This window comes from Megalobrama amblycephala, linkage group LG12 (genome assembly GCF_018812025.1).
Source record: "Megalobrama amblycephala isolate DHTTF-2021 linkage group LG12, ASM1881202v1, whole genome shotgun sequence".
NCBI lineage: Eukaryota > Metazoa > Chordata > Actinopteri > Cypriniformes > Xenocyprididae > Megalobrama > Megalobrama amblycephala.
In genome coordinates, this window is record NC_063055.1 from 12,344,981 (window position 1) to 12,370,778 (window position 25,798).

Here is a 25,798-nt window from a genome sequence, read left to right on the forward strand (position 1 = left end):
AGGGTGAAGTTACACTCTAAAAAATGCTGGGTTAAAAACAACCCAAAAAGTTGGGTTGAAAATGGACAAACCCAGCGGTTGGGTTAAATGTTTGCCCACCCTGCTGGGTAGTTTTATTTAACTCAACAATTGTTTAAAAATGAACCCAAAGTATGTTGGAAATGAACATTTATTAATGTTTAATGAATAATAATTAAATAATAGACATTTATTAAATTGCTTGTTAATAAATGTTCACATTTTGATTATTATTGTTGCCTCTAGTAATCATGTCTGATTTTTAATTTCCAGCCTATTTTGGGTTCATTTTAAGCCAGCCATATAGTCATTTTTAAACAATAGTTTAAATAAAACATGCTGGGAAAACATTTAACCCAACCACTGGGTTTGTCCATTTTTAACCCATTATTTTTTGGAGTGTATGTTATAGGTGGGATATTATGAAAGCAGAAAGCACTAAAGACCAATAACCTTGATTTATTAATCTATTCACAGTATACCCCATTTTGCTCATAATATATGTACTTACAAGTCATTTGCCCACCGGCAACTATAGTTGCCACTTGGATTTTGATGCCAAACCTATAGAAAAAAAAGTGGGCTAAAATGGGCTAATGTTAATTACTCTGCCTCCATTCAAACAAGCACACCGAGGTCGTTCTATGTTGTAACTTATTAACTTTATGAGCAGATCTGCATGCTAAAACAACTTGCCCAAACAATGGACTTGATCACACAAAATTAATGTTCTGTTGCTTTAGAGACATTTGTGCATTATCATTAATGTTTGACCATGCCAAATGTGAACTTTAACGCATATCAGACGATTTTCTTATCCTTAAAAGTTTAGCAGCCATGTCGGAACTGAATGGATTTTATATTTGTGAATACCTTAACTGACAAGCATACCAAAATTTAAACCAAATATAAAAACACTTTATTGTTTTTTAATACACAGAATATCAACATTACAATGTCCTGAGAATAATCCTTATTGTAATTTTAATATCTAAAAAAAGAAAAAAAAAAGGCCAGTACTGGAATAGAGATCTGTTAGTGCATGACAGGACACAAAAATGGCCTTGAAGTGAGACAAAGAGAACGAACAGTGCTAGAAAAGCAATAATGGCATGGCGCTTGCATCAGCTCAAGTTAAACATGACCATTTAGACATACGTGACTGACACGTCCATTTAAAAACAGCATACCAAGGTCATTAAAGTTTTCGAATACACCAGTAGTCATAAAGCAGTGCAAGCAGAAACAAAGCTGTAACTAAGTAACACTGTCACAGGAGTAAACACTGCCTTTCCAGTGAATCCATACAGCCAATGGCAATTACAGAGAGTTCATTACAGCCTTGCCAGTAATCGTGCCTTGTAGTAGTTAGTCAGCAAAGAGTCAATGAGTCAAATGGTAAGAATGTGTCCTGCCATAGTCTATTTTACTGAATGTTGTTGTTCTATCTTAATATCTAGAGTTTGCTTATATGTTTGGTATCCAGAGATAAACACACCCTGCATTTTCACATTTCCCAGTCTTCCTCTCAATCAGATCCATTCTTTAGGGTTTCGTAAGACCTCCAGCATCTCTGCTTCCTTTGTGCCTTTTGTGGGCTCATGCATGTACTCCCACCTGAAATTAAACATTTATGTTAGCGAGTTTTTAATATCAAACAATATATATAGTAGACATTAATTGAGACACTAAAGAAAGAAGTGCTACTTTGAAACTTTACTTTGAGTTTTTAAAAGGGTCATATCGTGAGGAATACAAATTTAATTTATGATTTGAGGTTATCATATCAGCTCATTTTACAGCAAAGTGGGCTTTTCTTGAAGGCACAGTAGCAAAATTCAGTTTAATTCACAGGGTCAGTGAGTAAAGTGAATAATGCTTGTGTAAAAAAATAAATTACACCTGTTTTGGTGTGAAAAACTTGTTATAAGTTGACCACAGGGAAAAATAAATTGAAAAATGTATTATATAACTAAATTAAATTTAGATTGTGTAAGTAAACAAAGTAAAAAAAAAAATGATCTTAAAAAAACAAAAAAAAAAAAAAAAAAAAACTCAAGAGGACCATCCATAGTAAAAGGCAGTAGCTGATGTGATCGACACAGTTCTCTCATACCTTGCAGTAAGCGGTAGGGACATCAGGATGCTCTCGATGCGTGACCCAGGTGTGGCCAGGCCAAATTTCACCCCTCTGTCATACACTAAATTAAATTCCACATATCTAAGAAAAACAAAGGGATTTTGGTTACCCACTGAACATTTATATCTACATTTGAAAAAATATTTACAATAATGATTATCAAATATTATTAATATTGATAAGAGCAACTGAATTTGCTGAATCAGAATAAAAAGTCAAAATAACTTCCATTTTAATATAGTATGTTGCGGATTACATAATTGTTCTTCAGTATTATATTTTAAATCAATAATTTTATATATATATATATATATATATATATATATATATATATATATATATATATATATATATATATATATATATACACACACACACACACACACACACACACACACACACACACAGTGCTCAGCTCAGCGTAAATGAGTACACCCCTTTGAAAAGTAACATTTTAAACAATATCTCAATGAACACAAAAACAATTTCCAAAATGTTGACAAACTTAGTCTTGTCAACATTTTGGAAATTGTTTTTGTGTTCATTGAGATATTGTTTAAAATGTTACTTTTTAAAGGGGGTGTACTCATTTACGCTGAGCACTGTATAATATAGGAATTCATTTCATTTTTTATAAATATATATACAGTACAGTCCAAAAGTTTGGAACCACTAAGATTTTTAATGTTTTTAAAAGAAGTTTCGTCTGCTCACCAAGGCTACATTTATTTAATTAAAAATACAGTAAAAAACAGTAATATTGTGAAATATTATTACAATTTAAAATAACTGTGTACTATTTAAATATATTTGACAAAGTAATTTATTCCTGTGATGCAAAGAGAGAGAGAGAGAGAGAAATAAAGAAAAAGAGAGAAAAAAGAGGAGAGGAAAAAAAAAAAAAAAAACTAATAAGAAAGATGGCAACAGGAGAAGGCGACATAGTCAAGAGCAATTTATACAAAAAAGTCTATTTTGTCAAAAATACAATACTAATGTTGACAATGCTGATTTGTCAGTAACCATTTTTTAAGATGAAACTGAAAAGAACCAAAAATATGTAATTTTCTAATAGTTGATGGGATGAAGTTCCATTCCCTTGCAGCTCTAACTGAAAATACAGACTGACTGAATTTGCATCGTTTGAGAGGTATAATACAGTCCCCTCTTTCCCCTCCCCTTGTCGATCGATGTGTGGTTGTTCTAATATTCACAAACTGTTTTAATGGTGAAGTCAAGCTGTGTATAGTCTTAAACAGTAAACAAATATGTACATATTTAATCAAGTTATCCCAGCTTAGCAAATTGTATTTTTTTAATATTAAACAATGATGAAACTGAACTGATTTCTGATCAAGAGTTTTTAGTGTTTGTTTATACAATGACTCCAGAGGTTTCAAAGTAGTTATACTAGCTTGTGACCAAGTGGTAAGACAATAAGTAATATGCGAAATGATCATAGAATGCACATACATCAGAGCAGACTCAGATGACATATAACAGCGAATAAATCTAAAATTTGATAGACTAAATCTGACCCGGTTGCATACCTTTTTAACTTGAGCCTTAAATGAAAGTTTGGAATCAATCAGAACACCAAGGTACTTATATTCGGATACAACTTGTAATCTTTCTCCTGATACAAAAACATCTGGTACTACATTATAACTATTAGTTTTGGTAAAGAACATACTCATTGTTTTAGAGATATTTAACTGTAAACAGCATTGTTCTAGCCAAGATGTGACATGAACCAGTGATTCCGTAAGTTCATTTGCAACTTGTGACACACTACTTCCATGTATATAAATTACAGTGTCATCCGCATACATTTGAATATTAATGTTAGGACAGACGGACGGAAGATCATTGATGTACAACGTAAAAAGTAAAGGACCCAGAATAGATCCTTGTGGAACACCAGTGTATAGACTTAAAGGAGCTGACTTATAATTCTGTATACTAACATGCTGTGATCGACCTGACAGATATGATTCAATCCAACTTAAAGTATGTTGAGAGAAGTTAAAATCTAATAATTTAGACAGCAGAATTCTGTGGTTTACCGTGTCAAAGGCCTTCCTGAGGTCAAGAAATACAGCCCCCACAACCCCTCCTTTATCTAATAAAGACTTGACTTTTTCAGTGAAGTAGCAATTTGCCATCTCAGTTGAATAGTTTGCTCTGAAACCAAACTGCATTGGATGTAAAGCACAAGAATTATTCAAATGATTATGATTATTTTCAATGTTGAAAACAGTTGTGTACTTTTTTTTCAGGATTCCTTGATGAATAGAAAGTTCAAAAGAACAGCATTTATCTGAAATACAAAGCTTCTGTAGCATTATACACTACCGTTCAAAAGTTTGGGGTCAGTAAAAATTTTTATTTTTATTTTTTTGAAAAGAAATTAAAGAAATGAATACTTTTATTCAGCAAGGATGCATTAAATCAATCAAAAGTGGCAGTAAAGACATTTATAATGTTACAAAAGATTAGATTTCAGATAAACACTGTTCTTTTGAACTTTCTATTCATCAAATAATCCTGAAAAAAAATATTGTACACAAATATTTTGTACAATTGTACACATTAAATGTTTCTTGAGCAGCAGATCAGCATATTAGAATGATTTCTGAAGGATCATGTGACACTGAAGACTGGAGTAACGATGCTGAAAATTCAGCTTTGCATCACAGGAATTAAATTACTTTGTGAAATATATTCAAATAGAAAACAGTTATTTTAAATTGTAATAATATTTCACAATATTACTGTTTTTACTTTATTTTTAATTAAATAAATGTAGCCTTGGTGAGCAGATGAAACTTCTTTTAAAAACATTAAAAATCTTAGTGGTTCCAAACTTTTGGACTGTACTGTGTATATATATATATATATATATAAAAAAAATGAAATGAATTCCACATCAGTATGGACTCTCTTTAACTAACCTGCCTCTCCTGACTTGTTGCCAGTCCTTCTCCTCAGGGGTGAAAGAGTCATTTAGATGCTTGTACACAATGGGCAGGTAACAGGGCACCACAGTTTTGGCACAGCTCTTCACAAAATTAAACACCTCCTCCTGATTGGGGGAATCCAAATCATCAAAAAATATCCCACCAATGCCTCTTGTCTCCCCTCGGTGACGGACGTAGAAGTAGTTGTCACACCTTGAGAAAAAAAAACTAAAAATTACTGATGCTAGCCTAATATTTAGGAAGCAAGTCTATTTAATTACAAAAAAAAAAAAAAAAATGAAATAAAATACAAAAATTAACTAATTCATGATAAACTTCCAAAAGAAAAAAAAACATTAAAAGGACATTACAACACAAGTGTTGACTCATACAATACATTGGAAGCTGCAAATAATGGGAAATCTTATCTTTGCTGAACAGTTAAAATCCACCCAGAAGATATAACACTCATACACCACAAACCCACACACACCCATAACAGCTGTAACACACCCCATTCACACACACACAACACTAATGAGATTCCTACCACTTTTTGAAGTCTGGGTAATATTTAGGATGGTGCTTGTCACATGCTTTCTTCAGAGTCTTGTGGAAATGGGCGGCATCTTCCAAATCAATGTAAACAGGAGTGAGATCCGTTCCTCCACCAAACCACCACTGCTTTGTGCCTATGAGAAGGAGGGAGATGAAGAGTGAACGAGATGGGTGGTGGGCATTGATAACAACATCTCTCTTCACACAGCCTCAAATGACCTAGCAAAACACTCACCATCTGCTTCCTCAATCTCAAAGTATCTGTAGTTGAAATGCACTGTGGGAATGTGGGGGTTTTTGGGGTGTATGACTGAACTCACACCCATGGCACAGAACGGCAACTTCCCTGGAACACAGAGATAATGCTAAACGGTAAAAACTATAACTTATGCATCACGTCTTCTCAATCACTCTCATTCCCAAACTGAGCTCAAAATGAAAAACGAAGTAGAACTGAAGATTTAAGGAACTGGTTTCAGGCATGCTCTGCATTCACCTCGAAAAGGGAAGTCAGTCTCTCACCATCTTTCCCTTTCAGAACTTTTCCACGGCTGCGCATTTGCTTGGCGGCCTCTTCAGTCAGATTTCCAAACACCACGGACACATTCACACCCGCTTTCTCAAAAACCTTCCCATCTTGCATCACACAGCTGATACCCCCTCCACCTTTAGCAGACACAAGAAAAACATGATTTGATACAGTGTAACACCAGCATGAAGCTTCTAGCTAATAATTAATTTATTAATGTTTCAGTTTTATAGGTTTAAAGCAAAATCTGAATCTTTTCAACCCCTGGTTAAGAATCACGGATCTATGGAGCAATTATTTATTTTATAGCAGATTATTATAATATATAATTATAAAGCACACATTTTTAGCCCGATAATAACTAAATAATAATTAAAATCAGTCAATTACAACAAAATGGAATGTTTCCATTTTCCAAAATTAAATTTGGAATGAGATTTTGCCATTTATTGGTAAACCCGATACATAAACCAATTATAAAATTCATACACTAGACAGAAGAGTACATTGTGCAGTATATAAATGTATAGTGCATCATCTGGGACAAAATATAAGTCATAATTATGAGATAAAAAGTCAAATTTATGACATAAATCATTGAAATTATGAGCTCAAGAGCAAAAATTGAGAAAAAAAATTGAGAAAAATGTTCTGACAAAACAAAAATAAGATTAAAAGTCAGAATTACAGGATAAAGTAATAATAATTAAAGAATAAAATATTAAATAATAATAAAGTAAATAATACATATTAAATAATAAAGTAATAATTATTATTTAGTTATTATTGTGCCAAAAGTGTGAGCTTTCTATAATTATGACCAAAAATGTCTACTTTTTATTTCATAATATTATGTCATAAATATGATTTACCAAAATATGCTTTTTTCTTATGTTCTTATCTAGAAAAGGGCTTCCATACAGGGTGAATTCACGTTAATTGGGACACTTCATCTCAAATGGCAAAAAGTGTCCCGATCACCCTGAATTCACCCTACCTGTTACCCTAAAAATAAATCAGGACTTGTTTGGACCATAATGTTTATCTAAGGTTTGTGTGCCACTAGTTAAGTTATCTTATATATTTTACACTTAACATGTTTTTAAATGAATCACATATAATATTAGTGAAGTAGGGCAGCAAAAATGTGTCAACCTTCTTTTCTACTCCATCTGTCCACCTTGAACGTGCCTCCATCCACCTCCTCAAGGGCTCTACAGAATGCAGCCTGTGTCTCCATGATGAGCATCTCCATTCTCGTAGACATCTCGTCTTTCCTCTGCTCTAAGACCTTGATGTCAGTGACTGGTGGAGACATGAACGACTTGCATCTCTCCCGCACGTCTCCCTCCTCTTCTTCAACCTTGGATATCTTCGTTGCCATTTCTGCCCGCTGAAAGTGACTTACACCTGCCGCCAGGACACCAGTGACAGCCGCTGCTCCAGCAGCCAGAAATACACCTTTACCGTACCGCCCGAGTGAGATCCTCCCCGGCGATGCTTGAGACATCTGTCTCGTCCCTGCTCTTATGAATGACCATTTTCCTCCTGGAAGAAAGGCACATTTACGGAGGGTAGAGTAACGAGATACAAAAGAGTGGAAATCAGCTGTACCATGCGCAGACCGGGACGCTTGGCACAGTCTTGCTATTGATCTCGCTGAGTTGTTCATTGTGCACAAAGCTATAGAAGTCATTTTGTCTACTGAGCGAGAACAACTGTATCTGTCCACGAGCTGTCAGTTGATAACAGTATCATTAATGGGTGTGAAGTAACTATATGCAGTTTTGCACGTAGCTTCTTCAACAGTTCTGCCCGCGGAGGCGTGTCTTGATTTGTATGCGTGTCGAGGTGTGTTATGGGAAATCGAGTTTTTCCACATATAATTTGTGCTTTATTCGATCCAATTCGGACTACATATACCATAGACGTGTGCTAAAACACGATACGTACTTCCGATATGATTAAAAGCACTGTGTATGAAAATGTGCTGTATAAATAAACTTGCTTGCTTTGCCTTAAAATGAGAAGTCTTTTAAAAATTTTGTCAAAAACGAAAGGAGTTATAATTCACACTTTTCATTTTATAAATATCTTTAAACAATATTATTAATTATAATAATATAAATGTACAATAATTGTTGCCTTTGTACTAATGTTGTTGACAAGATTTTTATAAGAAAGTGAAATCTAGGAAAGTGTAAGTGTCAGCAAGACTTTTGCCAAAGCATATAAATAGACAATAAATAAAACATAAAGTGAAATAAGTAAAGATATTAAAGGACACAAACTTGCTTATTCATAAAGATTTGGCCAAACAAACCAAATTATCCTTTGTTGTACATTGTTTATTTTTCCACCAACTGTATCACAGATAAAATCTGGCTGGCTCTACCTTCTACATTTACAAAGAGTCTGCGCATGCGCGCGCCCCCACGACAGGCCGTGTTGTGTGTCTCTATGGCAACACCTGTTACATGCTACTTTGAAGCAGAGGCCAGAAGAGGATTAGAGCGACCTGCTCTCTAATGTACAGGTGCGCGTGGAGACCAGCTCTCTAGAATATATAGGGCGGCTAATGAATTGTTGTCACTCATTATTTTTGCACTCAACGCGAGGCAACACCATACAGAAGTTTTTAAGGTAAGCTGTGTACATTTTTAGGCGCGGGAAAATAACTCAATTCTAAAAGCAGCCGGTGTTCTGGGCAGGTTTTGTATTGTGTTGTATTATTATTAGCCTTAATGCACATTAAAATAGATTTTACCACGCAGATTTAACATTAATTATTTTGGAATTGCAGTGCATTTAGTAAAAATTCTCATATCAGGCATTTACAAATACAGCCTAAAGCCCCCTTTAAATTTAAATAGGAAAAAATAAATAAAGAAGAATGAATAACAATGTAGAACTGTCACTGGACCAGTGTTATTTTAGTATCACTGAGATTATTATTAATATTTTGATTTAGTTTTTATTGTAACTGTAGTTAAACTGTAGTGTTTTAGTGCCATTTTTATTCGTTTTTGTTTGTTATTTATTTCTATAGGCCTATAGTTTTTATTTTTTTAGTTCAATTTTAGTTTTAGTTACTTTAGTACATCAAGGAAAACTGAATGAAAATGAGAAATGTTGCTTTGGTAACTAGCTGAAATAAAAAGTATTTTTATATTTAATTTTATTTCCGTGAGAATTATGGGTCAGATTCCATGTCTACACACCTGTGTTGCTCTTTCTGAAACTCTCTGACATCTAATTCATGAGACTCCAAGCTGTTTTAAATTTAAAGCCCTATAATGCATGGATTTTATGTCCATGTCAACAAACACACCAAGAGTGTGTTGTACATATAAGTGATGCGTATTTCTGTATGTCATCTATGTAACTGATAAAAAATAAAATTTGATTTCTATTGTGCTCTATGTTTCATTTGCTGTGTCTTAGTGAGAAATCGAAGAGAGCATGAGTGTTTCTGCAGTCAAAAACAGTCCGGATGAGTATGAGGATGACTTTGAGAAAGACCTGGACTGGCTTATCAGCGAGGAGAGCAGGAGTGAGGAACAGGTGAGTGAGTGAATGCACAATGATGGCAGAAACAGGTTCATATCTCGGAGACAGTCCTCTGGAATAGTGTGTGGTATTTCATTACACAGACGCTGTACCCGTGTGTGTGAAATCCACCCCACTGACACAGATCCATACACACTTTCACTCACCCAGAGAACTATGTCTCATGGCGTTGCATTATTCAACACATACGCTCTATGTATCTGATTCACTCTTCAGAGAACTTGCTCTCCTTAACCCGCCGTTCTTCTTTTATTCCTTATCTTATTCTGTTTTTCTCAAACTGAACACATTATTTTCTTCAACAAAGGATCCTGATGATGATGACATTGAAGCTCAGATCGACAAAGAGCTCGAAGAAGATGAACCTAAAGAAGATAGAAAGAAGGATGCGCACAAACACAGGGAAACGGATGATGAAGAAGCAGATGAAAGGTGGCCAACGCCTATGGAGCCATTAGAAGGTGCGTTAGATCCCGACAGGGACGACCTTATAACCTCTCCACATTTACAGAGCGACGAAGACCTCGATGAAGAAAAGAAATACATCTTGGATAAGATTCAAGAAGCTAACAAACAACTCCAGGACCAGGATCCTCCAGACCAGAGCCGCCGCAGACGCCTGCAGTTTAAAGATACTCTTGTTGACCTGGTGGTGCCTGCGCTGGAGTTTGACACTCAAGAGAGTAACAACAGCGCCTCCTACGGGGACTTAGAGGAATATCGAGAGGTATCCGGACAAATGCAGAGACTGAAGATCTCTCAGAGAGAGGAGAGCGACATAGGAGACCATGAGAATGAACACAACGAGGGAACGAAAGAAGGGCGGGTTTTGGTTGAAAAAGATGGAAAGTTTGATCTGGTGAGTCTAAAGGAGGTGGAAAGTCAAGGATTGCTTCCTCCATTGCCGGTTTCTCACAGTGACATTCAGCGAGCGTCTTCACGGCAAAGTGAGCCTGGTCTCCATCTCAGCAAGAGTCCTGCGTCCTCTCCGAGACAGAATTCTACCTCATCTTTTCCCCCTGGCACTGAGTCTTTGTACATCCCCAAACCTCCACCGAAGCACAGAAATAGGCCCAGTTCTGCCAGACCGTCCCAAAGGGGAGCATCCGTCCAGGGCACGAAGCGCAGGGTCCAGTCTGCAAATGGAGCTCCTTCACATGCCACCTTCACCCTGTCACCACAGCAGAAAGAATTACTGGCCAAACTTCAGCAGCGGAGGGAGAGGCAAGCCAAAGAGGTGTAATGTGATTTCTTTAGGTTTTAATATCAGTATAGTATCAGTTTCTGTCTTAAAGGGATAGTTCACCCAAAAAAAGAAAATGTTGTCACTGTTTACTCACACTCATGTTGTTTCAAACCTGTATGAGTTTCTTTCTTCTGTTGAACAACACACAAGAAGATATTTTAAAGAATGTGTTTAACCAGACAGTTGATGGCACCCTTTGACTTCCATTGTAGTAAAAAAAATTCTGTGGAAGTCAATGGGTGTCGTCAACTATCTGCTTACCATCATTCTTTAAAATATCTTCTTGTGTGTTCAACAGAATAAAGAACTTATACAGGTTTGAAACAACATAAGTGTGAGTAAACAATGACAACATTTTCATTTTTGGGTGAACTATCCCTTTAATGTATTGTAAAATATGATTTCACTTTCTGTTTGACAGCTTATTTCAAATACGCCTAACGTTTTTTTTAGACTTCTCCTCCCTCTTTGCTTCTTCAGGATGAGTTAAAGAAAAAAGAGGAAGAGGAACAGAAACGTCAGGAGAACGAGATAGCCTTCCGATCGTGGCTTATGAGGAAAAGAGAGCAGCTGCTGGAGGAGAGGAGAGTTCAGAAAGCCCAGGAAATGGAAAGGATGAGCTGCATGGTATGTCCACTAGGGGGAGCCATTTAACTAGAAATGTTTTTGATGCCAAGGACCCCCAAATAAAGGCTGTATATTATTAAATATATTTTAGTATTACAAAGACAACATGGTGTCTTTTTCTAATATGATTATGTCATTATAAAACTATATATATATATATATATATATATATATATATATATATATATATATATATATATATATATATATATATACAATTTAAAATAACTGTTTTATATTTTAATATACAGTAGAGTCCAAAAGTTTGGAACCACTAAGATTTTTAATGTTTTTAAAAGAAGTTTCGTTTGCTCACCAAGGCTACATTTATTTAATTAAAAATACAGTAAAAAACAGTAATATTGTGAAATATTATTACAATTTAAAATAACTGTTTTCTATTTGAATATATTTCACAAAGTAATTTATTCCTGTGATGGCAAAGCTGAATTTTCAGCATCATTACTCCAGTCTTCAGTGTCACATGATCCGTCAGAAATCATTCTAATATGCTGATCTGCTGCTCAAGAAACATTTAATGTGTACAATTGTACAAAATATTTGTGTACAATATTTTTTTTCAGGATTATTTGATGAATAGAAAGTTCAAAAGAACAGTGTTTATCTGAAATCTAATCTTTTGTAACATTATAAATGTCTTTACTGCCACTTTTGATTGATTTAATGCATCCTTGCTGAATATAAGTATTAATTTCTTTAATTTCTTTTCAACAAAATAAAAATAAAAATTCATACTGACCCCAAACTTTTGAACGGTAGTGTATAATGCTACAGAAGCTTTGTATTTCAGATAAATGCTGTTCTTTTGAACTTTGTATTCATCAAGGAATCCTGAAAAAAAAGTACACAACTGTTTTCAACATTGAAAATAATCATAAATGTTTATTGAGCAGCAAATCAGCATATTAGAATGATTTCTGAAGGATCATGTGACACTGAAGACTGGAGTAACGATGCTGAAAATTCAGCTTTGCATCACAGGAATAAATTACTTTGTCAAATATATTTAAATAGTACACAGTTATTTTAAATTGTAATAATATTTCACAATATTAATGTTTTTTACTGTATTTTTAATTAAATAAATGTAGCCTTGGTGAGCAGACGAAACTTCTTTTAAAAACATTAAAAATCTTAGTGGTTCCAAACTTTTGGACTGTACTGTATATTATACAATTTAATATATTCCTATGATGCTAGAAGTTTCAGCAGCCATTACTATATTTTTTCCTGAATAAAATGTTATACTTTGCATAGTTGACAGTGTTTTTCTACCCACTAGTAGATTTTCAGTTTAAATTTGTATAGCGCTTTTCACAGTAACCTTTTATTTTATGTGGACCTCCTAGCATCCTCTTGCCCCTGGTGTGTTTGAGCATTGTTGACTATTATTTTATAATTTTTTATCAATTATAAGGACCCATTTAGAAATCCATAAATTGATGCCATTAAACAGATTGTCACTTTGATTGTTTTTGTTGCTCTGTCAGAGGGACTGTGGTGACCCAGAGGAGGCCTTTAAAAATTGGCTCCAGAAGAAACAGGAACAGCAGTTCAAAGACAAGCAGGTAGAAGAGATGAAGAGACTGGAAAAGGAGAGCGGCTTTTGCCTTCACAGCCGAGAGGAGAGTGAGAAGGCCTTCAGGCAGTGAGTTCAGCACCATATTGTTCTTCTAAAATCTGAAAACAGAGGCAGAATTGTATTTAAAAACTAATGTGCAAGCATTTCCCTCTTGTTCTTTTGGACAATAGATGGTTGAGACGAAAGCGTACAGAGAAAAGAGCAGAACAGCAGGCAGCACGAGAGCGCTCACGTAGGCTCGTGCTGGAGGAGCGAAGAGCAAGACGCATGCATGACCTCGTCTGCACTGTCAATGAGATTAAACCCTTCCGATTCAGTGACCCCTATGTATACCACTACTGATTGAACTATATACACATCTGACCATTGTTACAACCTGAATGTGAAGTTCCTCCAATTCAGTAATCACTGTGGTTACTGCTTAAAAAGGCACCCATTCATCTGTATCTATGGTTACCGTTCTGTCGAACTCCTCAAAGATCTGTTGTCTCATCTCCCTGATACAGTGGATGAAAGATCATGTGGTTAGGAACACAAACAGGAGCTCTCTTTTATTAATTTTCTATTCATCCTTTTTCAGTATAAGGAGATCAAACAGGTGCTTGAGTGGATGTCCGTGATCCAACAGCTTTAGGCACTTAAAATAATTGCTACACCAAAGTGATTTAATGGAGTTTTGTGAAAATGCTGAATCATCAGATATTGTCATTTTTTGTTTAGCTGGCTATCCTGTAAATTTGCCACGTGTCTGCTGCAGAATAGCATAGAAATGCAGCAGCTCAGACCCAGAGCTTCAGTGATCTATATTGGGTAGTTTGCATGAAATTCACTGCAAAGTAAAATGTTGTATTTCATTTTAAACTACATTTCTTTTATAATTATTATGCATGCAGCTTTGATGACCTCATATTAACAGAAGGATTATATGGATTTTTTGTACTTGTAAAATATATTTGGTAACTGCAGGATCATTAAAAAGCTAGTGAAGGCAAAAATGTGTTTAAATTATAAAATATAAAAAACAATGTTTGTTTATTAAAAAAAAAAAAAAAAATGGTGACCAGTCACTGGTCCTAATACAGAGGCCCTCCATAAGCATTGGACCAGTAAAGACAAAATTGCTCTGTTAGCTGCGGTGCCAAGACATCTATAATTATAGATTAAAAGTGAGGCAATAGTACAGAATGACACATTTTATTATTGACTGTTTCAACAAAATGTTTTACCAACTAAGAAGTACAGCACTTTTAGAGTTTCATCCCTCTGCCTAATGTGAGCATAAGTATTGGGACGGTTTAACTTAAAGCAAATGTAAATGTGTAAAATCTATATTTAGTTGTAAATCCCTTGCAAGCAATCACAGGAGCGAGTCTGTGACATATAGACATCACCAGACTCTTTGTTTCACATTTTGAAATGCTTCTCCAGGCCTTTAATACAGCCATTTTCAACGGTTGCTTGTTTAAATCTGGAGAAACTCTACTTCTTAGTGGTAAAAAAAGTCAATAACAAAATGCCACATTCTGTACATCTGCTTCATATTAATCTTTAATCATATTTATAGATGTTTTGACACCAGAGCTAACAGAGCAATTTTGTCTTTACTGTTCTAATACTTACGGAGGGCACTGTATACTCATTCATACAAAATTGCAAATTTAAATGTATAATCTTAATGTTGATAAAAAAGAAGAAGTCCATAGGCATATTATGCATTAACTACCTATGTGCCACAGGCATAGTTGGTGAATTTTCAGCATCATTACTCTAGTCTTCAGTCACATGATCCTTCAGAAATCATTGTAATATGCTAATTTGGTGCTCAATAAACATTTCTTCTAATTATCATCATTATAAGATTTCTAGTTCAAACAAATGCTGTTCGTTTGAACTTTTATTCATCAAAAAACCCTGAAAAAATGTGTCATAATTTCCACAAAAATATTAAACAGTAAAATTTGCTTTCAACACTGGTAATAGGACCATTATTAATAATTGAGCACTAATAATAAATGAGCATCAAATCAGCATATTAGAATGATTTCTGAAGGATCATGTGACACTGAAGACTGGAGTAATGATGCTGAAAATTCAGCTTTGCATCAGAGAAATAAATTATATTTTAATATATTAAAATATAAAACAGCTATTTTAAATTGTAATAATATTTCACAATATTACTGTTTTACTGTATTTTTGATCAAGTAAAAGCAGCCTTGGTGAGCATAAGAGCGTTCTTTCAAAAACATTTATAAATTATTCAACAATCAGAACTCATGTGTTTACTGGTATGTGTGTAACAAATGTTCACATTTATACTCATCAATAGTATATACATTGATAAAAAACTACATTCATTATGAAACAGAACTCAGTATTTTTCTAAATTTTACATGACATAGGCAAGTTGAACAATAACAGTTGAACAGCTGCACGTTTGTGTTTCGAGATATATTAGGAAAACTACATTACCCAGCATCCTTGTTGTGCGCCTGCGCAGAACTCACTTTGCCGCTAATGAGTTGTTGAGGGATGCAATGCTCCATAGCAACATCAGTACCAGCGGAGGAGCGCTATAGCGGACGACCTGGGATAAATATCCTGAGAATATCTGAAACAGGTGCTGCATGCTGACAGCATGGACGACCAGAAGGTAAGAAGCAACCGCTGTTATAGACATATTGTTATCTGTGATACGCATCTGATGAAAAAGAAAGAAGATGCTGCGTTATAAAAGAGATACAAAATGCGAAATACCATTAGCTTGTAGCTTCACTTCCAAATGTCCTCCGCCCATTGTCTAAGTGGAAATGTGTCCTTATAAAAGACAGTCTGGAAGTAACAACTTCACATCGTTAGGATTTCCACAGTGTTTTAGACGCATGATACATACATGCAGATTTCCCCAAGTTGATCAACAACAGTGAGTCTGAATAACCAGAAACCGCCCCGGTTCTCGCAAGCTCTGAAACATGAAACGTGTATTGTTTTAAAATATTTATCAGAGGAATTAATCTTAATGGACGAAATAATATTTTTGTGTAGTCATGGATGAAACCCCAGTACCCAGAACAAATTTTGGTGCAGGGAAACCCCAAACCGGCCTGTATTGTTAGAAGCTTCAGGCTTCAGGGACGCGCCCCGGATATAAAGCCGCTTCTGTGTGGCTCATCATCAGTGACTTAATCCAATGCAAGAAGCCTGGATGAGATGAGAATGAAGCATGACATTTCTGATATACCCTGTATGAGTTACAGTAATATCAGCTCACTCGTCTCCATCCTCTGGCTAACGTGCATTACAAGTCTGCACTTGTGTCCCAAAGCAACACTCAAAAATAGACAATGAAATAATGACGTCGATGGGGAAAGTATCATCTGAATGATATAAAACAAATTGTTAAAGGTGCAGTCAGTAATTTTTGCTAATTATCATTTTAATATTTCTCAAAATTGCTATTTATTATTATAATGTATTTTTACAATATAAAAAAATACATTTCATTTTTTATATTGTAAAAATAAATTATAATAATAAATAGCACTTTTTAGAAATATTAAAATGATTTCAGTCATATCAGTTTTCTAAATAAAGCTGTTTATTGTTAAGATCACATGACCAACCATCAGTTCCACCATAGCAATTAAAGTTTTTAAAAATGTTACATATTAATTCCATAAATATATGTATATAATATGTTTATATCATTTAAATTAAAGGTGTAAAATTGTCAAAATATAATTTATATTTATATGCTTTAAAAAAAATATTTTTTGTCACTTCTGCTACACAAAATTGGTAATGCAAAGCAATACAATTCTAATAGGACTATAGCAATGAACTCTGGTAAAAACCTTCATCCGCTTTGTTTGACAGTTCTCCACCCTACACGAGCAGCCATTGTCAACCTATTATTGGTATTGATTAAGTTTTGGTATTTTATGACTCAGTATATGAATGCATTTCTAATTTTACCTGCATGTTTCAGGAGTCACTGAGGAAGATTATCACTACGTTGGCTCTGAAGAATGAGGAAATTCAGAACTTTGTCTGCTGTCTAAAGCAGAATCTAGAGAACCTAGAGGTAAACAATACAGTAAGCCTTCTCTTTTTACTCACATTTAGTTAGTGAACTGTTTGATGAATGAGTAAATGTAAATGTCAGCTCTTAGATGGCCCAAATGTGTTGCAAGCACAATGATTGCCTAAATGCCTTTCACTAAATAAGCAATTTGCTACAGCAATAGTTTTAAGCAATAAAGACAAATGCAGCTTTAACTCAGCATTCAATATGGTTGTGGTGTTTGCAGACGAATTCAAACCGAGTGCAGGAGGATCTGGAGTCAGAGTTTAGTTCTCTGCATGCTGTCCTGGACGAATTGAAAGAGGGCATGGTGACGCGCATCAAGCAGGAAAGAGCCAGCCGCACATATGAGCTACAGGTGAGAGCGCTGTCTGAGCCCAGCTCCTTGGAATGATCCCTAGCCATAATACAGGTTAACAAATTCAACCTAAATTAATTCAAATGTTTTATATTTTCTAAACATCCGATATAATCTGTAAAATAGTCATCAGATATAATAATTTAAAGGCAGAGTGAGACGGCTTTAGAGCTTGTGCATGACTTAGATGTGTCATGTTAAGAGAAGGATAATAAGAAATCCTTGAGGATTACAGTGTCTTTGTGTGTATAATCCATCCTTGTGTACGTGTACATCTGAAACAACGCATTTTACAACACACGTTCTTCACCATTAAACCTGTACTTTCACCTCTGTCATTAAGAGCGTAATGAAAGAGGTCAAAGTAAATTTTACTTACTTGGAAGTCTATAATTTCAAAGCACATCCTCTTGTATATGACCCTGAAGTCGCAGTGTGAAAATATTTAGGTGAACCATTTTATCTGCTTGTGTTTGTAGTTTTTATATACTCCCTGATATGTTATATTATTCTAATCAGTATTTTGTCATATCTGAAACTCTGTGATCAAGACAATTGAAAGTTTTTTTTTTTTTTGAACACTGTTCAAAAGTTTGGAGGTCTAAGATTTTTTTTAATACATTTGAAAGTCTCTTACACTCACAAAGGGATTTATTTGATCAAAAATATAGCAAAACAGTGACACTGTGAAAAAATATTACAATTTAAAATAACTGTTTTCTATTTTAATACATTTTAAAATGCCATTTTTGCCTAAAAGGCAATTACTAGAACAGGTAGCATACAAACTGTAGCAAAATAACAAAGTAGCAATGTAAAAAAGCATTCAAATCAAGTGCAAATAGGGTTAAGCCTCCAGTTCTAAGAATAACAGCAGTATGCAAATACAAGAACGCTACAACAATTTAGCATACTGCTAGATAAATCAATTTGATAAGACTACCAAATAGTCCATATACCATCTAGTCACTATATATGAGTTATGTAGTTATGTAAACCATTCTAATCATGTGTTAAACTTCAACTGGATTATGTAATTGTCCAGTAATATTATAATTGTATTCTGTGGGTCTTTTCAGAGTCAGCTGAGCGCATGCACCAAAGCCCTAGAGAGTTCAGAGGAGCTGCTGGAATTAGCCAATCAGACGCTCTGCTCATCCGAGAATGACAGCTTCACTCGGGTAACGCCCACTTGGAATGTTTACACTGTTACAGCTCATTTATTCAGACTTAATGACTTTATGGTGTTTCAAGCCATTACTTTTTTTGATACATATTTGAATGTAGTTGTATTTATACAACTGCTTTTAGGATATTTGTCCTCAAATATTTACATTGTCAAAGCATTTACGATGATTATTTGATTGTGTGTTTACAACCGTTTGGCACTGCTGTTGCTTTCTCTAACAAAGTGGCAAATTGTGTCAGACGCTGCTGGCTTTTCCTGCTAACACGTGCTGGTATGACTGATGTATTGTGTGTTGTTGAGACTCAATGAGACTCAGTTCTCTTGCTCCCTATCTCTCTCTCTCTGTCCCTTCTTTTTTCTCTTTCCTCTCTGCTGCAGGCGGCCAAAGACATAAAGGATAGGTACTGTACAACTGTCCATACTTAGATCTTTGATTGAGTTCAATGCACAGTGTAGAACATCTTCAAACACTCCTCCCCCTGAAAGTTCATTCATTTTATTAACTCATTTAATATATATATATATATATATATATATAGCAAGTTATATTCATTTTTATTAGTTTTCATTTCGTCTGACTCCCCAGCTGTGTGCCTGTGTAAATGCATGCCATGGAGTGATTTATTGTGCCCTCATTGACATTCTCCTTCATGACATTCCCATGTTCTTGTTCTCAGTCTGTCAGGAGTTTATTGTGTTTGTAGACTGACTGTAAGTGTTTATTGCGGGTCTGTGTGTCTGCAGCGTAACTATGGCTCCAGCATTTCGTCTGTCCCTGAAAGCAAAGGCCAGCGACAGTATGAATCACATGATGGTGGACTTCACTCAGGAAAGAAACATGCTGCAGGCCATCACATTTCTTCCAGGTCGGTGTAGCATCAATAAGGAAAGATCATAAACAGTTGAAGCAAAGCCTAGTCGACACACCTAAATTTCAGCCTACTTTGCACGTAAACCATTTTATTAGCAGGCTTGCCAGGTCTGTCAAAAATAGCCCAAATATCAAAACTCAATATATGTCAGTCCCATACCTAAAATACATGTTTTACATACACAATTTTGACTTGAAAATCATTATATAGCCAAGTAGTAATCATAAACAGTTTTCATAAAGGAGCTCTAAGGCCCCTCCCTCACAAAACTCATCACCTAGCACAGTTTTATCATTGGTAAAATGTAAAATATTTAAATACAAGCATTTCAGTCGAATACAATTTCTCTACAATATGTCAAACCTTTAACAAGCGGGGCAAAAATGAACCCGCAGCAACAGTTTAGAAGCAGCCCGATTGCGGGAAAACAGCAAACTTGGCAACCCTGTTTATTGGCGTCATGTCAACGAATGGAGTGTCAATATATTTGATGGTGTAACAGTTTTAATGTCAAGAACAGAGATAAAGCACAATACTTCACATAACATTTCACATAAATGCAGACAGATATTCTTGTAAACCATTAAAACAGGTTTTTGTTGTGCATGTAAACGCACTTTGTGTTTCTACTAAATAAACTAAATATACCAGAATTAATCCCTCAATACAGCCTGAGGCTGGGTCATATGATGGCATTTATGATCAAATTAAATCAAGTTAGATTTTTAATTAATTAATACATTACAATTATTATAGTAATTTATAAACTACAAACAACAAATTAAAACTATATACACTTTGTGAAATAATATATATATATATATATATATATATATATATATATATATATATATATAAATATAAATATATATGTGTGTCAGAATTCCCATGTAACATAATCCAGATTATTGGGACTCATGAAAATTTTAGGCTTTGGCTAGTATCTCTGAACAATGGTCTCCAGTATCAGATATCTCTGTTCTTCTCTCCTTTAGTGCCTGCCACACCAGAAATTAACGTGGCTGAATGCCAGGTGTTTGATAACACGGTCACAGTGGTGTGGACCTTACCGGAACCTGACACCAAAATCGACCACTACATCCTGGAATACCGGAGAACCAATCATGAAGGTCCACCTCGGGCTCGAGAAGACTATCCCTGGATGGTGATGGAAGGGATAAAAGAAACTGAGTACACACTCACAGGTAAGTACTGATGTTTGTTTTGGATTGTAATCTTTTTCTTGAGGAGATTTTGTTAAACATGTTGTCATTTGTTTTTCAGGCCTTCGTTTTGACACGCGTTACATGACCTTTAGAGTGAAGGCGTGCAATAAAGCTGTGGCGGGTGAATTTTCAGAGCCGGTTACTCTAGAAACACATGGTAAGTTGCACTTACACACATACACACACAGAGGGTAATGAGGCGTGAAGTTTCTTCTCCTCACAGAAAAGAATCTTACAGAGGTTACAAAGCACTACCCCATACTAAAACTGTCTGTTAAAGACCGATTATGAGACCACAGATGTAGTACATCTGCCTCTTTGTGAAATAAAATTTAGGGCTGTGTAATTAATTTTAAAATAACAATAATAATTATAATATATTATTAATATTATTATATAGTCATATTGATACATAATCTCAAAACAAGCACAGCAAACCTTATAACATTTTAAATTTCACCTTTTTTTTTCAGAAAAATCACAATTAAATGTTTCCCCAAATGTAATATGTAACATGGGAGGTGTTGAAAACCTCTTACTTTATCTCTCCTTCTTGTTTGCTGCCAGCATTCGTCTTTAAACTGGACGCAGGTTCAGCCCATCAGAACCTAAAGGTGGAGGATCTCAGTGTGGAATGGGACAGCAGTGGTGGGAAGGTCCAGGACATCCGTAAGGAAAAGAACAGAACCAGCTCTCCCATGCATTCTCCTGCCAGGTCAGATTCACACCTACATATCTTCCCACACTTAAATGTGCTGTACATTGACAGCATCGCCACTGAAAAGCTGCTGCCGTTAAATTGGTTATTGCTTCTCATGGCTGGTGTAATCAGAAAACATATGCTGTCATTGGCAAAAACCAATATGCCAAAAGCAGCCTTTGCTGGTGTGTTTACCCAGCCATAAGCCAGATAAACTGTTGCGCTTGTCCCATCTCATAATTAGTTTTCTCCCTCAGGACAGCCATGATGTCCCCTAAAAGAGCTCCATCTGCTAGAGTGGGTCGAGACCGCTTCACAGCAGAGTCCTACACTGTCCTGGGTAAGTCAACACAAACATCTTCCACAGAAGAGCGACAAGACATTTTTTAAGAAAAACTCTCCAATTTCTTTCCAATGCCCAGGAGACACCATGATTGACGCTGGGCAGCATTACTGGGAGGTACGGTTTGATAAGGAGAGTAAGGCATTTGCAGTGGGGATCGCTTTGCGGTCTCTAGGACGCTTCGATCAACTGGGGAAGAGTAACGCTTCTTGGTGCATCCACCTGAACAACTGGCTTCAGCAGAGCCTCACAGCCAAGCACAACAATAAAGCCAGAACACTGGACTGCCCTATTCCGGACCGCATCGGCATTTACTGCAACTACGAAGAGGGTGAGTTAAGCTATAAATATGACAAAATGAGGGAATAGTGCCATAGCTTGCCTGTTGTTATCTCTGAAGCTAACGTGGTAGCTATGGCGAAAGCAAACTGATGGTGTTTTTCTGTGTGAGAAGCAGCAGAAGTTTTATATAGTGGTTGACCGATATATCAGCTTTTTTAAATACGTTTTTCTGTTTCGCTGATATGTTGGAAGCTGGACTTTTAATTTGACAGTGCCAGGACTTTTGTGCAAATTCATATAGACAGGAGAGTTGTCACTGGACATGACAAACTTTAAATCCTTGATTTCAAACTATGTTGACACTATATCCATTTGGCCACTATACCATATTCATGTCATACTGTGTATGTAAAAATATTGTTACTTAGTCTTCATATGAGAAAATATGACTCCCAGACAGACTTAATAGATTACGGAGTGCACTGTTGGCTGCAGTGTTTACTTCCTGTTTCAGCCAAAATTTCTTTATTTGTGAAAAATATTAAAATCTGATTACAGAATCAATAAGTTGCTATATAAAATCTGTTTATTTTTTTTTTATTTTTTTTTTTACAAATTATTCAAATTATAGTTCAAATTATTTGTTTCTTATTTATTCATTTTTATATGATATTTTCTAATTAAATATGTAAATAAATCTAAATTTAATTGCAGCATGTGTTATTTTCTCTTTTAATTTTAGCTAATATATATCACATAATTTATATCTTTCATTGGTCACTGCTCTCTAAGATATCAGAATTAGCCATCAAAAAATAAACAAAACAAAACAAAACAAAAAAAACATTTCGGTTGACCACTAGTGGCTAGTATCTCTGTAACTACTAACTAGTTTTTCCTCACCTATTTCAGGCACATTGTCTTTTTACAACTCCAGAACCAAAGCTCTCCTTCATACCTTCAGAACCAAGTTCCAGCAGCCTGTTATACCAGCCTTTATGGTAAGATACGATATAGCTCGTTTTGTATTTTACAATTAAATCATACTTTAATTAGGGATGTTCTGAACACATTCTGGTTGGCTAGTCAGTCTGTATGAGCCTTGTATAATTAAGCTAATCAGACGTGTTTCAGAGTCCTTTACGTAAGACGCATTCTTGCGTTCAAAAATATCTTGATGGAGTGCATCTATTTTTAACTTGACACGCCGTCATAAAAATGCAGTGGTCATGGCACAAGAGGCACAGAAAAAAAAGCAAGTCTCAACACGTTTGTGACTTCGTGTGTAAGGTTGTAAGAGAGGTGCTTTAAATGCAGTGATTTTAAAGTGCCCCTGTTATGCTATTCTAAAGGTTTGTAATTTGTTTTGGAGGTCTCCTGCAATAGGTTTACATGCATCCAAAGTCAAAAAAATTTCTCATAATAAACATTGCACCTCTTTTCTCACAGTGTCTGAAAGGGTTCAATAAAGGATTCGGTCTGTCTAAACCCCTCCGAGAGCCTACTCTGCTCTGATTGGTCAGATGGCCCAGTCTGTTGTGATTGGTGCACCTCTTACGGCGCGTGTCGTAAACGAAACGCCCATTACCGTTATCTGAATTTCAGCTCAGGAGGCCTTCTCTGCACTTTCATACACAGTGATATGAACAATTTTTTGTTTCTAGAAAAACACATCGGCCTCATGCTCTCTCTCGCCCCCTATAGGTGTGGAATGGGAGTTTCTCAGTGCAGACGGGCCTTCAGGTACCCAGTATTGTGTTGAGCGGTCAGAAGAGAAACAGTAATACAAGCAGCTCTAATGCCAGCCTTACCTAGATCATTCTTCACTGATAAACATACTCTAGAACTGCTACATGTATGCACAAGTTTGGAGAACACCTGGCTATCCCTGACACAACACTGACGCAACAAGCCTGGAGGCTCTTCCTATCATCACTATGTCTTGCCAGCGCAGGGGAAAGCTGCTCTAGTTTGCCTTCCTCATTCCTTTTAGCTCATTGGTCTGGATTCTGTGCCTTTCAGTGTCCTGAATTAAGACATGATGGGGTATTGCTCTATTTAAACATGCAAAGAGCTTTATTAGCCTGGAGTTCATGTGTATATCACTGGGGCCAAACATTGTTTTTAGCATTAGTTCATTCAAACCACAGTATCTGAACCACATTTGAACAGTTATTTCAATGCAACAGCAGCATGTTGGTGTTTGAAATCTGAAACTGTATTATATTTACACACTGAATGTCTTAAATGATATGCCTGGAATTCTGCTACAGTAGCTGCTTCTGTGAAACCTTTTTAAACTTATACTTAGTATCAGAGTAGCACAATAATCTTAAGCTAAATCATAGACATCAAATGCCTTTTATAGAATGTATTAATTGAGCAGTTCCAGCATCTGAGGAGGGAGGCAGGTTTAACAAAACATTTGGTTGTGCATGGTCAATGTGTGTGTGTGTGTGTGTGTGTGTGTGTGTCCATGTTCATAATCTGCCACCCAGAAAGGTACATTACAGTGTTCTTGATGCAAATATTTACCAGACCTTACTTTTCTGTATGCCTGCTGCAATTATGTATTACATATTATAGAAGACTTATTCTTTGCCATACTGCTGTCCTCTTAAAGGGATAGTTCACCCAAAAATGAAAATTCTGTCATCGTTTACTCATCCCTTAAGTTGGTCCAAACCTGTATGACTTTGTTTTGATAGTTAAGTTAATATTCCCATTAAAGGTGCAGTAAGCGATTTCTGAGAAACACTGTTGATATACTTTTTCAAGTAACTAGTAAAGTAGTGCATTACTTTCTTAAATATCAAAGTTACGCAAGTTTTTTTTATATTTATTGACTGACAGCTCTTCTGTCCCCATGTTGAGAGAAATAAAGTGCACGCTGTGTGCACTGCGTGAACATGATGGTTATTGTAGTTCTAGACTAATTGTGAACATGCCATCACACTTGCTCAAAAACAGTTTTCCTCAAAATTAATAAAAACATTGAAATGCAATCTCAGAATTTTACGCAAGCCTGTAATAATTAACTATATTAAATTACACAAACATACTTTATGTATTTAATCTCACTTTATTAACCAATAATTCAACTATACTAATAAACATAAATTACTTTAGATTAGATTTAGAGATGAGTGTTAAACTTCCTTCTCCTGCATCCCATCTTCTTTAATCCAGAATGGCAGCACAGCTGAAAGGTTTGTTTGAGCTGCGCTCTCTACCGTACAGGTGTAAATATGCATTTCCTTCAGTCTGAGGCTTATTCATTTCATTTTTGGTGTGAAAGGGCCTTAACGTTTGCCAAAAATAGAACTTTTTTTTTGCTGTTATTAAAAAACAAACAAGCAAACCCAGCCCAGGTGAGAAAAAGTAACGCAAAAGTAATGTAACGCATTAAAAAGTAACTAACGCAATTAGTTACTTTTGTAGGAAGTAACGCAATATTGTTATGCATTACTTTTAAAAGTACACTGCTCTCAAC

At 35.5% G+C, this 25,798-nt stretch overlaps 3 protein-coding genes across 7 annotated transcripts; 2 read left to right on the plus strand and 1 right to left on the minus strand.

The window, feature by feature from the left end:
• Positions 1 to 914: 914 nt before the first annotated feature.
• Positions 915 to 8,042, minus strand: cpox (coproporphyrinogen oxidase). The gene is made up of 7 exons (XM_048208790.1): positions 7,361 to 8,042; positions 6,199 to 6,342; positions 5,912 to 6,022; positions 5,669 to 5,810; positions 5,113 to 5,331; positions 2,135 to 2,239; positions 915 to 1,635 (listed from the first exon to the last, which is right to left on the minus strand). The coding sequence occupies exons 1-7, from the start codon at positions 7,899 to 7,901 to the stop codon at positions 1,551 to 1,553; spliced, it is 1,347 nt and encodes a 448-aa protein (XP_048064747.1). The 5' UTR covers positions 7,902 to 8,042; the 3' UTR covers positions 915 to 1,550.
• Positions 8,043 to 8,520: 478 nt separating this feature from the next.
• On the plus strand, positions 8,521 to 14,246 carry ccdc181 (coiled-coil domain containing 181). 3 transcript variants are annotated; one of them, XM_048208784.1, is made up of 6 exons: positions 8,521 to 8,741; positions 9,650 to 9,769; positions 10,083 to 11,012; positions 11,475 to 11,648; positions 13,160 to 13,317; positions 13,422 to 14,246. In XM_048208784.1, the coding sequence occupies exons 2-6, from the start codon at positions 9,668 to 9,670 to the stop codon at positions 13,591 to 13,593; spliced, it is 1,536 nt and encodes a 511-aa protein (XP_048064741.1). In that variant the 5' UTR covers positions 8,521 to 8,741; positions 9,650 to 9,667; the 3' UTR covers positions 13,594 to 14,246. The 3 variants fall into 3 exon arrangements, with proteins under 3 accessions (XP_048064741.1, XP_048064739.1, XP_048064742.1); XM_048208782.1 differs by having other exon boundaries at positions 8,525 to 8,848; XM_048208785.1 differs by having other exon boundaries at positions 8,527 to 8,848; positions 11,502 to 11,648.
• A 1,201-nt stretch (positions 14,247 to 15,447) lies between these two features.
• fsd1 (fibronectin type III and SPRY domain containing 1) lies at positions 15,448 to 25,603 on the plus strand. Of its 3 annotated transcripts, none has more exons than XM_048208788.1 (13): positions 15,448 to 15,904; positions 17,240 to 17,347; positions 17,562 to 17,693; positions 18,773 to 18,874; positions 19,261 to 19,283; positions 19,627 to 19,748; positions 20,750 to 20,959; positions 21,039 to 21,137; positions 21,548 to 21,695; positions 21,938 to 22,020; positions 22,103 to 22,354; positions 23,218 to 23,306; positions 23,755 to 25,603. In XM_048208788.1, the coding sequence occupies exons 1-13, from the start codon at positions 15,890 to 15,892 to the stop codon at positions 23,818 to 23,820; spliced, it is 1,449 nt and encodes a 482-aa protein (XP_048064745.1). In that variant the 5' UTR covers positions 15,448 to 15,889; the 3' UTR covers positions 23,821 to 25,603. The 3 variants fall into 3 exon arrangements, with proteins under 3 accessions (XP_048064745.1, XP_048064743.1, XP_048064744.1); XM_048208786.1 differs by having other exon boundaries at positions 15,449 to 15,904; positions 24,010 to 25,603; XM_048208787.1 differs by having other exon boundaries at positions 15,451 to 15,904; positions 17,240 to 17,335; positions 24,010 to 25,603.
• The last annotated feature ends 195 nt before the right edge of the window (positions 25,604 to 25,798 follow it).

Coding starts and splice junctions, on each gene's coding strand:
- fsd1 (XM_048208786.1), top strand. Junction 18,875..19,260: donor AGAATGACAGCTTCACTCGG/GTAACGCCCACT, acceptor TCTCTGCTGCAG/GCGGCCAAAGACATAAAGGA. Junction 19,749..20,749: donor GGCCATCACATTTCTTCCAG/GTCGGTGTAGCA, acceptor TCTCTCCTTTAG/TGCCTGCCACACCAGAAATT.
- cpox (XM_048208790.1), bottom strand. CDS start 7,901: ATGACTTCTATAGCTTTGTGCACAATGAACAACTCAGCGAGATCAATA. Junction 5,811..5,911: donor TGAGATTGAGGAAGCAGATG/GTGAGTGTTTTG, acceptor TCCTTCTCATAG/GCACAAAGCAGTGGTGGTTT. Junction 5,332..5,668: donor TACCCAGACTTCAAAAAGTG/GTAGGAATCTCA, acceptor TTTTTTCTCAAG/GTGTGACAACTACTTCTACG.
- ccdc181 (XM_048208784.1), top strand. CDS start 9,668: ATGAGTGTTTCTGCAGTCAAAAACAGTCCGGATGAGTATGAGGATGAC. Junction 9,770..10,082: donor AGAGCAGGAGTGAGGAACAG/GTGAGTGAGTGA, acceptor TCTTCAACAAAG/GATCCTGATGATGATGACAT. Junction 11,649..13,159: donor TGGAAAGGATGAGCTGCATG/GTATGTCCACTA, acceptor TTGCTCTGTCAG/AGGGACTGTGGTGACCCAGA.